The following is a 14,091-nucleotide window of genomic DNA, read 5'->3' as shown; positions in this document are numbered from 1 at the left end:
TTTTAGGTATTTGGGAAAAGGGCAAAAGCGTGAGATAGTGCTCAGCTTACCATGTTTCCAGTTTATGAATTGTTGTTACATCCCAAACCTGTAAACACTTCTGCATGTGCTTAGCTTTGTGTATGAATAGTTCCACTGAAGCCAGTGTATAAAGGAACAGATTATTTATCGTTCCTAATTTAGAAATTTTGGGGGTATCCATGTACCTATTTGCTGATCTGGATACGGGAGGTACAGCATGATATAATGAAGAGCAGTAACAAGCAATTTTCCTAATAAGTTATAAAGTAGTCTTCAGCAATTATAAATGCTTTGTCAAAAACTACTTTTTTTTTGTCAAAGACTGTTGATAAGAATATTATTAACTGATAAAGTTTCTCACTTACCCTGGAGGAAAATATTTTGTTAGGGTTTAAAATTAGGATAAAAAAATAATACCTGAAAAATCTGCACAAGTCAGAGTTAAGGTTGTTGTGTCACAATCCCTTTATAGAAGCTCAAAATTCCTCTTATATGTAAGAGAAGAATGATTTGTTTTAAGCGTTAGAAACTCTGCAAAAATAATGGATGCGTCATTTCTCATCTGGACCCTAGGATTGGAACTGACACAATTCTAATCTAATCTAAAGAAACAGCAAGAGCCGTTTTGTATTACCATAAAACTGAAGACATCAAAGTAATGGCCTCCTGAGAAATCTAGGCTTATGTTTCAGTATGGTTTTTTCATTTGAGTCAATCTAACCTTACCGAAGCAGCCTGCTTCTCAGCTCCTTCAACCTATAAATCATACATATCTCTTCTCAGAAATCTGTGCATTTAAGTGGACTGAAAATAAATGAGAAGACAATTCAGCTTTCAGCTGTATGTTACTAATTGAAATTCAGATTCCAGCCTTAACCACAAGACTGTGCATATGTAGCACTGGAAATTCTTACTCCTGAGATCAAACAGTTAAGGCCAGAATGAAGAGAAGGTTTGCTGAAATTGTGACAGACGGTTGCTGGTGGTTTGTCCACAAAGAGTCTCTGTTGAATTCCGGAATAAATGGTCTACTGGGACACAGCCAATTAACGTCCCTGATTGTTTTAGCACATAGATAAGTGAAGGAACTCAATACTAGCTGCTCTTCAAGCCAATGTTTGGAAAAGAACTGTATCAGGCTATCATGAAAAGTATTTCAACCTTTTCTGTACAGAGGATTTGTTTAAATAAGAAATACAGTTCCCATGGAGTCTGACTTGTAACTGAGGCTCTTAAATTCTCCTGAAAGTCAAAATGGAGTCATTTTCTAAACATGAAATGTGTACGTGTAACCCTGTAATGCACACCCAGAGTGTGTGTATTGGTACAGCAAAAAGCACATGATTCTTGTGTATTCATATCAAATTAGTTTGCATTTATGCAGCACCTTTCATCACACCCCCAGAGCACTTTACCTAACTCTGACAAGATCTCACTGTGAGGTGGTGAAATATTATAATGGCAGTTTCCCAGGTGGGTTAGGTGAAGTTCAGTTGACTGGCATGTGAAAACAAATACTGGGTAGTCTGAATCTCAGACGTCCAGAGTAGTCTAAGCACCTTGCTGGAATCAGCCTTGAATGCAAAGTAATACTGGTCACACTTTTTTTCAGATCAGGAATATGTAAGGTCCATATTTATTTCTGTGGATTTATGACCATAAAACCATTATGATCTTTAAGATTTTAAAGGTGCCTGAAGTTGGAACAATTTCACGACCACAGTAGGATTAAGATGAATTTTCAGACTTTAGTTTTAAAATTAATCTAATTTTTGTGGTCACTGATAAGACAAATCTCTACCATAAATGGATAATTTTCTAATTATCTCAGGGTATAGATGTGGGGTCAGAATTATGCTAGTCTAGGTAAGTTTGCTTTGTACATCTACAGTGTCATATATTAGTGCGTCTTGTAAGTTTATTGTTTATTCAAGATTTTGTGATGTTGCATCAACTGATCAAAGCAAAATTTTCTCCTCTTCCTCTGAAACCTTTCTCTCCTAAATTAGGACCACAGTAATAGGCAGGGTGTAAAACACAGCTAGATTAAAGGCAGTAGATAAGTACAGGATTTACTGGTAGCATGCAAGAACGTTTTGTATGTAAAAGTAGATGTCCATAAGGAATGCTACAGTTGAGATTTGAATTTAATTTTATTTTGGAACATGCCAAACCCTGTTCATACACACATGCAGTTCCATCAGTCCAAGCCTTTAGGTCTCAAGACAGAATTAATTCTTAACTCCCTAACTCCAAATCAGGATCCAACACTGATCTGTTGTTCCAGGTCCCTCCACCTGCCTTGCTCCTATGGTCCCATGTTTAAAAAGTAGGGCATTGAGATACCTGTCAAAACTGAGTTCCCGATTCTTTGTAGTTATTTTGTAACTACACCTTTTGTAAAAATATAGCTCCTAATTAGACTTACAACTAAATGGTATGCATTTGTAGCCAATGTTGTTCCCTCCTTTCCTACATACACTGTATGGCACCATGACTATTGGTATTCATTCACAGGAGCAGCTCCCTCTACCACCTTAGTTAGAAATATCCGCCAAAGCCCCAAGCAGTGATCCTTCCTTTCTGCCCAAAGGCTAGATATGTACCACTCTGGGAACAATTTCTGAACAAAAGAGCTGTAGCCATGTTACAGATGATATTGCAAATTATGAGGGGAAATCTTGCTAATGCTTGCCTTGATCTCCTCTTACCTGGTCTTCATCCAGCCTCCCTCTCCTAGGCACCACTCATGCCTTTCTCCCTGTTCCCAGCATCCACAGGAGCCCTCTCCAGGCCCTCTCCCTGCCATCCTCATCCAGCCTCAATATTCTGCTCCTCCTCCACCTCCTTGTCCCAGTGGCTAACCTCCCCTCCCCCGACCAATTCTCGCTATGCATGCCAGTACTAGTCAGGTATCTGCCCCTCCTTCCCCATCCATCCTTCTTCCTCGCCTTCCCCCGGTTCCCATCTCAGTCTCCAAGCCCAAACAATTGCAGTCTCCCCCAGCTCCTCCTGAGGTCCCAACTTTCCCCCATCAGCAACTGAGCTCAGGGCCAGACACAGGTATGGGCAAACCGGGATCCGGACAGAAAGGGGGCCCAAAAATGGTAATTTTTTTTCCCGTTGTCCGATTATTATTATCATTATCTCTGGCAAAGGGGGACCCGGTACTAAAAGTTTGCCTGGGGTGGCCAGGAGTCTAGGTGCGGTGCTGACTGAGCTCAGTCTGCATCAACGGCGTCTCTCTCTGCCTCCCAGTCCTCTCTCCCCTAGCTCCTGTACCTCAGCTACCTTGCTGTGCCAGTCCCAATCCACAGCCTCAGGGCTAATTTCCTTTCCCTTTCATCAGTGCTAGTTCCCATCTTAGAGACCCCTACAAGCATTAATGGCTAAAAGAAGGCAAGCTGCTATGATAAATGAGGCTACAGAAGGGCCTAGAAAGCTGTTTCCTTTGCAAGGAGGGACTGAGCCTTGTGAGGTGCCACACCAGGAAAAATGACAAAAGGGCAGGAGCTGTTGTGCTCCGGTGGCTGTTTCACCTGCACAAGCTCCTGTGCAAACCCGACAAGGGAGCTCACACGCCCAAACATGGACAGGCCCTCCCCAAGGAGGCCCTAGGGATGAGGGAGCAGGACAGTGGCGCTCAACCTCTGGCCTGTAATCCTGCCCATGAGGCCACATCCTCTGCCCCACGGGACTCCCCACAGGTGGAAGTGTGGCAGCAGGGGAGGGAGTGGTGGCAATGTCAATTGCTGTGGCTTCCAGCCCCATGGCAATTAATACTGCCACCACTCCCTTGGGGCCCATTTGTGGACCTGTGGGGAGCCCCGTGGGCCAGATGACCCAGCCTCGCACGCCAGACCGCGCCATGCGCAGCCACTCTGCACCCAGCTCCACGGGGCTCGCTGTACAGCTCATGCCAGCTCGCAGGGCTGCGCCAGCACTTCAGGTGGCCCCGTGGCCTGATCCTGCGCTGGACCCAGCCTGTGCGCCGGCCCCGGGGCTGGAAGGTCGCACCCCACCAGTGTGGGCTGACGGTGGCCATGTTTGGGAGGCACCCTGCCTCCAGCTTTCTTGTTCTGCCAAGAGCCCTTGTGCAGCACCCCAGGGGCATGTGATGGGCTACACCTGCCTCCCAGGAGAGGTGGCTGCCAACCAGGCTGGGGTCTGCCAGAAGCGGCAGATATTGGCCACGGCGCAAGTGCTTCTGGGAAACCGTGGGGGTGGGGGACAGGCAGGCATTATTGCTGGGCATCAGGAAAGGCAGAGGCAGCGAGCTGGCAGGGGCAGTGCTTAAGACTTGGAACAGGAGCTGGGGTCTTCCCATGTACCCTGGGGCACTCGCCCCTCACAGACTTGGCACCTTCCCCTCATCCCCACCAAAGGAGAGGCGGTTGGCGGGGGCGGGGCTCGGCGAGGGGGCGGGGCAGATTCGATGACGCCCACGAGGGGCGGGGCGGGGCGCGCGCCACGTGCCCTATAAGAGGCGGCCGCCAGCGCCCCCCGCACTCGGCCGGGATGGGGCAGCAGGGCAGCGCCGTTGTGCGCGCGCTCCTGCCGTTGCTGGCGCTGGCAGGTAGTGGGGGGTGGGGGATGTGAGGGGGAGGGGGAGGATGCTGTTGCCATGGTAACACCACACCTGTTTGTGCCCGCAGCGCTTCTCCTGCCGCCTCCCGCCGCCGCCGGCTCCTCGGTGAGTTGGGGGGCGGGGCGACCCCAGCATCCCCGCGGGGGGGGGCTCGGGTCCGTTGGGGGGCGCGGGGGTCCGGCCCTCGCGAACGGCTCTCCAGGAATTACCGTATATCCCCGAGCTGTCGTGCACTGCAGTACATAACGGGATGGGGGAAGTGGTTCTCTGGGAATTACCATATTTCCCTATGTGGCCATGCTGCCTGCCCCGGTGATTTGAGGGTGGGGGGAAGGAATTGTGAGTGGCTCCCCAGGATTTCCCATATTTCCCATGCGATAGGCCCTCATGCTCTTCCTTCCACCCCGTGCAGCCCCGGTGCCACCTGTACGGCCTGCCCGGCTGCCCCAAGAACTTCAGCCCTGTGTGCGGCACGGACGGGCACACTTACGGCAATGAGTGCATGCTCTGCCTGACCAACAGGTAACCCACACGCCCTGCACCAGGGCCAGGGGGTGTCAACCATGGAGGGTGGTGGGGGCAGGTAGCATGGACAGGTTCAAGAAGAAGGGATGGGCAGCATTCATGGCTGTTGGATGCAAGGGAGATGTTTCCACAGGCATCTCCAACTTGTTATATGGATGCCAGGGAGGGTCCTGAATAGGGGCTGGATCACTCAATAGTGGTGGGGGTGCACTGGCTCCCTGCTCTGCCCCCAGTTTGAAAGCAACTCCCTGGCAGCGGCAGCAACACTTATAGTTGGGCACTGCTGAGGGAGTCGCTTGACTTCATGGCTTACTATAATTTACCCTCTTATGTTCCTCACTCCACCAGTGTTAATGACCCTCACCTTTTTTTATGGTCTTAATGTTTCACTAATGAAGCTATTCTTTCTTCTGAATACCTGCAGTCTGTTAGTAAGGTAGCTCCTTTTCCACAAACCTGTTTTTAAATTGAGCAAAAAAAACTTTTAACTTGCGTGTGGAAGTGTTAACACAGGCATGAAAATAACCTTCCATGAAGCTCAAGGGGGCTAGATGTGCTAGATTTGTGTTACAAATCTGAAAGAGATGTATATTTAATTTTTAATGACTACAGGATTAAAGAAACATCTGATTTATATTTGCCTAACTTGTGGTTTTATACCTATTGTGTTACAATATAGCAAATTAATGCACATTCCAATACCACTGTTTCTTTTTGCTTTGGTATTAAACTGAATAATACAGCCCTAGGACCTTAGCGTATTAGCAGAGCTTCTAGCTTATCTTTACCTGGACAAAAATGCTGTTCTGTGTGATTTGAAGGACCACATCATTAGTTCCCCTTATTCAGAATCCTAGATCCTCTCATGCTCTAGAGATCCCTGGCTTGGGGCTCTCCCTCTCAAGCAGGGATGCTCCACCTTTCTGCCCTGCAGACCAGCCTGGCCACCAACATTGCTGCACAGGGCATGGGGAAAGCAGTGGCACTGTTAATTGCCATTGCTTCCCTACGGCAAAATTTCCAGACCTGTGGGAAGCCCCGCAGGTCGGATTTGGCTCTTGGGCTGGGGGTTGAGTACCCCTGCTCCTAGAAATGTCTACTTCAATTCTCTCTCTCATCCACTTCTGCCATGATCAGACAGGGACACTGAGCTGGTTGGACCTTTGCTCTGTCCCAGTGTGGCACTAATTGTGTTCTGATGTTCAGCTTTGGTTTGCATGTGGCCCTCACCAAAGCAGAGGCCAGGGTAGTTGGCAGAAAAAAAGCACAAAATTGTCAATAAAAACATCTTGGGTGTAGCTGTTTCCCTTGGCCACATTCTGATGAGCAGGGCCATGTGGCTTGTGGCTGCACAAACTACATGTGGTGAGTATTAAAACATGCTGCCATGCGGCAAAATTGGGTACTGGGATTCGCTAGTAAGTAAGGGCAGGTGGAGAAGAACCGTAAGGGGAAAATATATCCAGGAAAATAGTTCCTAGAGGACTCTAATATTAAAGACAGCATAATCAAACTATCCAGTGAAGAATATCTTGCATTCAAAAGCTTGTCTAGGTTTATCCCAAGTACATGGTTGGTCCAATAAAAGATAACACCTTAAGAAATCCTTGCTTCTCTCACAATTTCTTAACTGTCCTGTCTACAACATCACTCTTATGCTACCAAGGAAAAATGGGGAGTAGAGCAAGAGGCCTGGGTTTGGTTATTCTTAGAAAGGTTTCCCTGGCTCTCCAAGGCTGCACATTAAACTGATTACAGCAGCCTGGCTCCCTCAGTCTTTCTGATTTTTGTCCATGCATGCCCATGCTACTCTTTAATAATCATCCTTTATGTCTGTTCCCACATTTTGTATGATCTTTTTTGTTTGCTCTTCAAGTCATTAACAAATACTTGAAGCAGTCAGATTGGCCTCTTGTTGGACAGCAAGGGAGGGGCCAGGGCTGCACTGCCACAACAAGGATTGAGTCCCTCGCTGCTCCCCTGCCATCTGCCCCGGTACACCAACATCTTACAAGTTGAGATTTACAAGCATTTCTGGCACTCTGCCCAAAAATCTTGCTGACCCCTGACCTAAACTAAACCTAAACTGTTTCTTTTTTTTTTTTTTTTTTAAAGGCTAATCAGGTTTGAGCCTAATTCATACTTAAATAGGAACCCAGGCAAGAGCCCCAGCTATGTTGGGATGTATATCTACGATGGCAGTGGCCAGTCTTAAGAATTTTATAAACTGGATGCGTCTAATTTTTGTACATTGCTCCGCATAATACAGCCTCTTAAACAACTTGTAAATACATGACATATTTCCCTTTGTCTTTGGCTGGAACCCAGCCTACTGCTGTCAGAACTTTATTATCTGTTTAAGCTGAATAAGTAGCAGCATTATTTTTGGATGCAAATATCTGTGATTCAGTCACTTATACCCATTGCTCAAAAGTGAGGATAATGACCCGTTACTGCACTGTAATGGCAAGTGTGTGGTTTTGGGGGAGGGGGGGGGTTGTGGCTGAAAGGCCTGTGTAAAGATGTGAAGGAGTTTATTTTATACTGCTACTTAATTAAAAAACAGATCTTAAAGTGTTATGCAGGCTAACAGCATTCTAGAGAAACCTTTCTTTTCCCTTTCTGTGAATTACACCCATTTGCCAAGAGACAAAACTAAAGAGAACTTAAGTGCCTATAGTTTGCAGAAGTCCTCAAAACCCCTGTTCAATGGCTGCCTAACCTTGGAGGCACCTAAACTCCACTGGATCCTCACTCATTAGCTTGAAGTATGTTAGGCAGCTATAGTTCAACTTCTGGGAATGCAGGATGGCCCAGGCCTAAGCAGCTAGCGCCTAGCTCTGCTTAAACTCCATGGGGATCCAGAACACAAGTGGGGGTGGTATCTCCATCTCTGAAGGGCCTGATCTGGTAGGATTGCTCAGGGCGTACCTGACATACACTGCCAACAGTTAGAGCCACTTTTATTCTAAACATTGCTAATGGTGGTGCCTGTACCCACTTTGATAATACCATAGAGCACACATGGAGAAAGAGGGAGATGTGTTCTAGGCTCTCCTTGGCCTGAAGTGTTTCAAATCCATATCTTCCACTCATTGTGAGACAAGAGGCTAGGCTGGATGGGGGTGGACCCTCCACCTACTCTGTTGAAACTGGGCTAATATACAGCAGAAGATATAAGACTAATGGAGCCAGAAGGGATGGAGCAAGAGGCGCTTTGTAGCTTCATGCATCTGTTGCTCAGTTGGGAAAGGGGAGTTTCAAGTTTGTGATTCCTGCTGCCAGGTCTGTTTGCATTTTACGTTCCCAGTCATTGGATAAAAAATAGTGCAGGGATTAGATCCTCAAATACCTCTTCCCTTTCCTTGATTGAGTACCCTAACCATTATGGCCACATAGCCATGATCTGTCTTGTTCCCGTCTTGGGTATCCTACATTTTTGCTGCTTAGTGGCAGTGGTTCAACAGCAAGCTGATTTTACCAGGTGATTGCTTCCACCACCACCTCCTCCTCCTGCTTCCTCCTTTAAGAGTGAGTTTGGGAGGGTTGGGGGGGAAGAGAGAGTGATCCTTGCCCCTTTATTTCCCCTATGTGCCTTCCCTGGAGATGGGGTTCTGGGCTCCAGCTCTCAAGTGGATGGGGGTGCCTCCATTGCAGCCCAAACTTGGTACTAAGGAGGAGTTTGCTTTAGGCAGGTCCCTGCTCAGCAGAGAAGCTTATTTGGATTGTCCTGAGGTATGTGGCATTCCCCATGCTTGAGCATAGGGAGCCAATATGCCAAACTCTGGACTTTGGTTTCCACACTTGAGTTGGGGGGCCTGAAAGTTGGACTTTGGGGTACCTAACAGTTGCACATATCCTCCTTTAGATCCTTGCCTAAAACAGACTTTCACTCCCAGATGATAAACAGCTAGAGTTTACTTTGCTCTGTCAAGAACAAAATGTTATCACTAGTAAATCAGGAAACGTGCAGTTCAGGTTTCTCATGTTTCTGAAAAAGATACCAGCATTAAGAGAGAGAGAAATACACAAACTTACTAAAACCTGTGTTGCAAGCTAATAATCTCGTTTATAAACCAAAGTAGTATCAGATTTGTACGCATGACAAATTCAAAAAGAGAGCTTTCTTTCATAAAGCAATCGAAGGGTGATGCATAAAGCTTCTAATTATAGTGGCTTTGCCAAAAGATTAGCTGGAAATGTTGCTGAATTAGATTTGTTGTCCTCCTTTACCAACATGTTCAATTCCATTGTGTAAAATGCCATATTTTAAGAGAATGTTAATCCCCCCCACACACATTTTTGTTTTGTTTACAGGGAAAATGGAAAGGATGTCAAAATTTCCTGGAAGGGAACCTGCTGATATGGTTCCATTAAACCTTGAAGAAAATGGAACAGATAGATGCCAGATTGAAGTGTAAACAGTATCTTAAATATGCCTTATAAGTAGCTTTGCCTGCATAAACAAACATGCTTGTTTTGCTGTTACACTGACTTTGAATAGACTAAATACTGTTCTTGTAATAAAAATAGTTGTGTTTATGAATGTGCCTGTGAAATTCATTCATAATTTCAGTCCAAATACTTTGTATTATTTTGGAAGGTATACTGTACAATCGGGTATTGCCACACCTGATTTGATTTTATAAAATTTGAATCTGACATGGCAGCAACTGCTTCTGGGGGCAACTGAAATAGTCTTGCATGCAAGAATAATGGAGGGGTTGCACTGTGCTTTTGCCACAAATTCAGTGCATCTAGTCTTCCTAGATGTGAGAGAAATTCTTACTTGCACAAATGGTAATTGTATATGGCCCACATTACCCCTTTGAAGTTACTTTACCACTGGTATGAATTTTTCCCCCCTCTTTTTATCTAGAAAACTAGCGTAGCTTGTCTTGCCCATGGAAAGCTGTGTAACCTCTCAGATCTATTTCTGGTCATTCTCATAAGTGACTTCTTTGCATATTATATTTGAGGCAGAGTTTTATTTGTGCAGGAGATAAAGCCCACATAGCACCAAATGCTTACATTTGTTTTGTAACCACTTTTAATTAAGTGATAAAAGCCATGCTTGTTTTAGTTGTTAGCCATCTGGCATATACTACGCTTCTTATTCAGCATAGCCAGCCTGCACACACTACAAGTGACTCCTATATAGCTTTAGTTTTGTGCATGTCCTTAAGTTTGAGTAAAAGTGCTTGTCAACTCTGTTCCAGTTAGCAGCAAAAGAATAACTAACACTAGCTTAGCCTTCTCCATGCTGTCCTTATCAAACATGAGCTAAACTGTAAAGGGAAGTTCATTAACCTAAAACTGTTTTATGTCTGGCTGATAGTTTAAAATTTGACATTTTTTCCTATCTATTGTCCCAAGGCCCTAATAATCCTCCATCAGAACATTCTAGGGGAATCCGTTGACTATAAGTGATTTCTTGGACTCAACAAAATGTGAAGCCAGTGTGGAGTCCAGGCATAAGCTGGTGAACCAATTCTGTCCCAGTATACTGCATAGATAAGTTTGGTTTATGCAGTAGCTTGTAGTATGACAAATTCTATTAAACAGCAACATCTTTATATAGGTTGCTTGTTATATATGTATGTAGCCCATAAATGGGGTAATGTGTTAATAACTAAACAAGAACATAAATCAGTAGCACAAGTTTTAAATTCAGTCCAGCAACTACAGTAAGAAACTGCTTTAAACGGCTAGGTTGTGTGTCTCTGTGCAGACGTTTCGTGCAACTAATAATAAAGCTAGTTAAAGTCTCTTGCTCATCCTGCAAGGTATCAAATGAGAATGCTAGTTGTTCCAGCACACATGTTCTTGGCACTGACTTGACTCAAATTCAGGGCATTTTTCTCTACCCCTACTCCATCAAGAGGAATTGATCACAGATGTTCCAGGTAGTAGTTGGGGTATGCATACTTGGACAATCTCCAGATCCAAGAGGCTTGGTTTCTCCAGGATACAACTGTCTGTGAAGATACCAAGACTATTAAGTGATTGAGTTGGCTTGAATAGCATTTCACCTTATTCTACAGGACTTCACAGAGCAGGTCCTAACCCACAATACCTCTTCACCATATTAGATAAACAAGGAACCCGCTCATCACCATAGTGCTAGGAGGTGCAATCTGGTATAGTGTTGACAACACAAGATAACTCCTGTTGTTGTTTACCTCTCAGGAGTCAGCGGTGATGGAGCACACTTCCCAAACAGAAAATCCATTCCCAGCCCAGGTCTCTAAAGAGCTCGTACATCAAGCCAGCACTTTACCGATAGGGAAAGCTCATTACACCCATGTCTGCAACCAAAGAAGATATGAAGTGTCCAATCTCTTGTTCCAACTGAGGCATGAACCTGGGATTATTACAGGAGAGGTATACAAAGTCAGATGAGTTGCAGCCACATTGCCCCCAGTAGTACAACTAGCTAAGCCAATAGATCTCAAGATGTCCATTCAGCCTCTGAATGCAAAGTAGTAGCAAGTTCTTCATGGGGAAGGTTTATTCCTCTAAATGAAAGAGGTTTTCAGTCAGTATGAGCCATCATAACTTTGACATGTTGCAGGGTCCCATCTAAAAAAAAAAAATGTTGGCTATCTGGCATTTGAAACTCCTCTCATTCAGTTCCATCAAAGTCCACCTGTTGCACCCTTTTGTGCTGCTCTCCATATAATACATGCAGTTCTCTCACCCCATGTTTTCCCACTTTCTGAAGGAATAACTAAGAGATAAGCAGAAACCAAGACACTGCATCTGAGCTGTTTTGTATTAGCCATGCAACCAGCACAGAGTGCTTTAGTGAATCCCTTAATGCAGTGTTTCTCAACCCATGGGCTGCAACCCAAAAGTGGGTCACAACTATATATGAAAGGGTCACAAACAAACTTTAAAAATGGATTCTCCTTTAAAGGAGAAAAGCATGGGAAACCATGGGTTTTCTCTTGCAGGCTTGCAGAGTTCCAGCCTGAGAGGGGCTGCTTGGGGCTGGGGGAAGTGGGAGGTGGGCAATCAGATGGGGACACTACAATGCATATGTGTGTGCACACATGCACGTGACAGCCAGGCAGCATGGAGAGTATCTCCCACAGCTCCCCACAGGAACCTCTATGGGGCAGGAGGGGGTGGGGAGACATAGACAATACATCAGGGAGGCAGGGGGAGCACAAGTAACACATCAGTGGGGCGGGGGGTGGGGGGGGCATGTGCCTCCCCCCCCAGATTTGTACACTCACAGCAGGCACAGGGCAGCAGCTTGGCCAGACTGGTATGGGCAGGAGTCACCTCTGCAGCCCAGGGGGCAGAACCTGGTGTGGGAGAGTGGAGTGGGGTGGTGAGACTAGTTGCTGCCACCACCACTGGGACCCACGCACCAGCTATGCTGCCAGTAGTGTGATGATTAATGGATGGGGAGGCTACACTGCTCGCACCTCCTCTTGCCACCAGCCGCTGGGCCACGGCTCTACCCCATCACCATGGCATTGCCACCACAGCTCCCCTCAGGCTCCAGCTCTACCCTGGAGGGGAGATGGGGGGATGGGGGGGCACACAGGAGTCCCAGTGGTGGTGGCAGTAGCAACGAGTCTCAGTCTCACCACCCTACTCTCTCCTCCCACACCAAATTCCACCAGGGCAGCTCCTGCCCTTGCTGGTCTGGCCAGGCTACAGCCCCATGCCCACTGGGGGTGCACAAATTTAAGGAGGTATACCCACCCACCCCCCCACCCCTGGTCCCACACACCTGCTGCCCGCTACCCCACACACTAGGAGGCTGGTGCCTGTGGGCAGCAAATCAGGAGTGAGAAGCACCATCAGGGCTGGGAGGTGGTGGGGAGCTGTGGGTTGGGAGTGATAGGGCCAGGGGGCTATTTTCTACTTAAACTGTTTACTGGGCAGGGACTGGCTATCAACATCTACAAATGGGTCCTGGTACTGAAAAGGTTATGAACCACTGCCTTAATGCACTTTACACCAGCCTGCAGATGGCCTTTCCACTTGTAATGGTCATTACCACAGCTAGGAGGAACAGCAGGCTCCAAACTCACCCTGCTTGCACAACATCTCATAGAGACAAGTTGGAAAGGAGGCACTACTTCACAGGGTAGCTAAGATCTGGAACCAACTTCCAAGGGAAGTGGGGCTCACTCCTACCCTGGGGGTCTTCAAAAGGAGGCTAGGTAATCACCTAGCCAGGGTCATTTGACCCCAGCTTTCTTTCTTTTCTGCCCTGGGCAGGGGGTTGGACTTGATGATCTGCTCAGGTCCCTTCTAACTATGAAACTATGAAAGGCCTCTGGAGCTTCTGGAAATAAACAGGTTAGCACTGCACTTAACCCAGTTTTGGAGAGAAAATGGATTTTGGAAAGTAAAATGGGCCAGTTCCAAGTGATAAGAAACCTAACACCTTAGCTATTTCAAAGACCTTGCTTAATCACTGAGATAGGACTATGCCTTGACAGAAGGATAGCTTTCACTTCTCTTCTTGTCCTATTGATGCACCTCTGGGGCTTAAATAGGACAAGTCATTTGCTCCCAGATAATACCAAAATCCATTGCAAACTATGCATCAGCTGTTATCACTGACATCCATTTCCTTCCAAAGATTAAAGCTCCCTCTACTGGAATGCAAGCTGCTTCCTCTTCAAGCTTCACAAAGGTATGTGTATCCAATATCTGCAGACAGTGATGGAGGGTAACACCACAAATTTGAGCATTTTGCACTAGATCCAAGAAAGGGCTGATTCCCAAGGTGAAACTTAGGCAGAATTTGGATCCCAAACTTGGGATCCTGAAAACCCCAGCTCACCTGCTGCCTGACCCTTGGAGTGCCTGACCTCCACAGGTACCTCAGATTTTGACCACAAAGAGTCCCATGCCCCTAATGTCTTGCTTTTGCACACAACCAGACATGCTTTAGTCTTGAGACTGCTGAGGCACTCAGTGCCTCTCTC

At 46.3% G+C, this 14,091-nt stretch overlaps 1 protein-coding gene across 1 annotated transcript; it reads left to right on the top strand.

The window, feature by feature from the left end:
* The first annotated feature begins 4,488 nt into the window (after positions 1–4,488).
* SPINK2 (serine peptidase inhibitor Kazal type 2) lies at positions 4,489–9,676 on the top strand. Its single transcript, XM_006270072.3, has 4 exons — positions 4,489–4,597; positions 4,677–4,714; positions 5,022–5,131; positions 9,452–9,676. Exons 1-4 carry the CDS (start codon positions 4,540–4,542, stop codon positions 9,495–9,497), a joined length of 252 nt encoding a protein of 83 aa, XP_006270134.3. The 5' UTR covers positions 4,489–4,539; the 3' UTR covers positions 9,498–9,676.
* Positions 9,677–14,091: the final 4,415 nt, after the last annotated feature.

The sequence above is a fragment of the Alligator mississippiensis genome, chromosome 2 (assembly GCF_030867095.1).
Source record: "Alligator mississippiensis isolate rAllMis1 chromosome 2, rAllMis1, whole genome shotgun sequence".
NCBI classification, from domain to species: domain Eukaryota; kingdom Metazoa; phylum Chordata; order Crocodylia; family Alligatoridae; genus Alligator; species Alligator mississippiensis.
This window is presented reverse-complemented; position numbering and strand designations above follow the sequence as displayed.

What these genes read in the sequence shown, in the direction of transcription:
- SPINK2 (XM_006270072.3), top strand. Translation starts at nt 4,540, where the DNA reads ATGGGGCAGCAGGGCAGCGCCGTTGTGCGCGCGCTCCTGCCGTTGCTG. An exon ending in GCCGTTGCTGGCGCTGGCAG is followed by an intron (nt 4,598 to 4,676) that starts GTAGTGGGGGGT and finishes TTGTGCCCGCAG; the next exon opens with CGCTTCTCCTGCCGCCTCCC. An exon ending in CCGCCGCCGCCGGCTCCTCG is followed by an intron (nt 4,715 to 5,021) that starts GTGAGTTGGGGG and finishes CACCCCGTGCAG; the next exon opens with CCCCGGTGCCACCTGTACGG.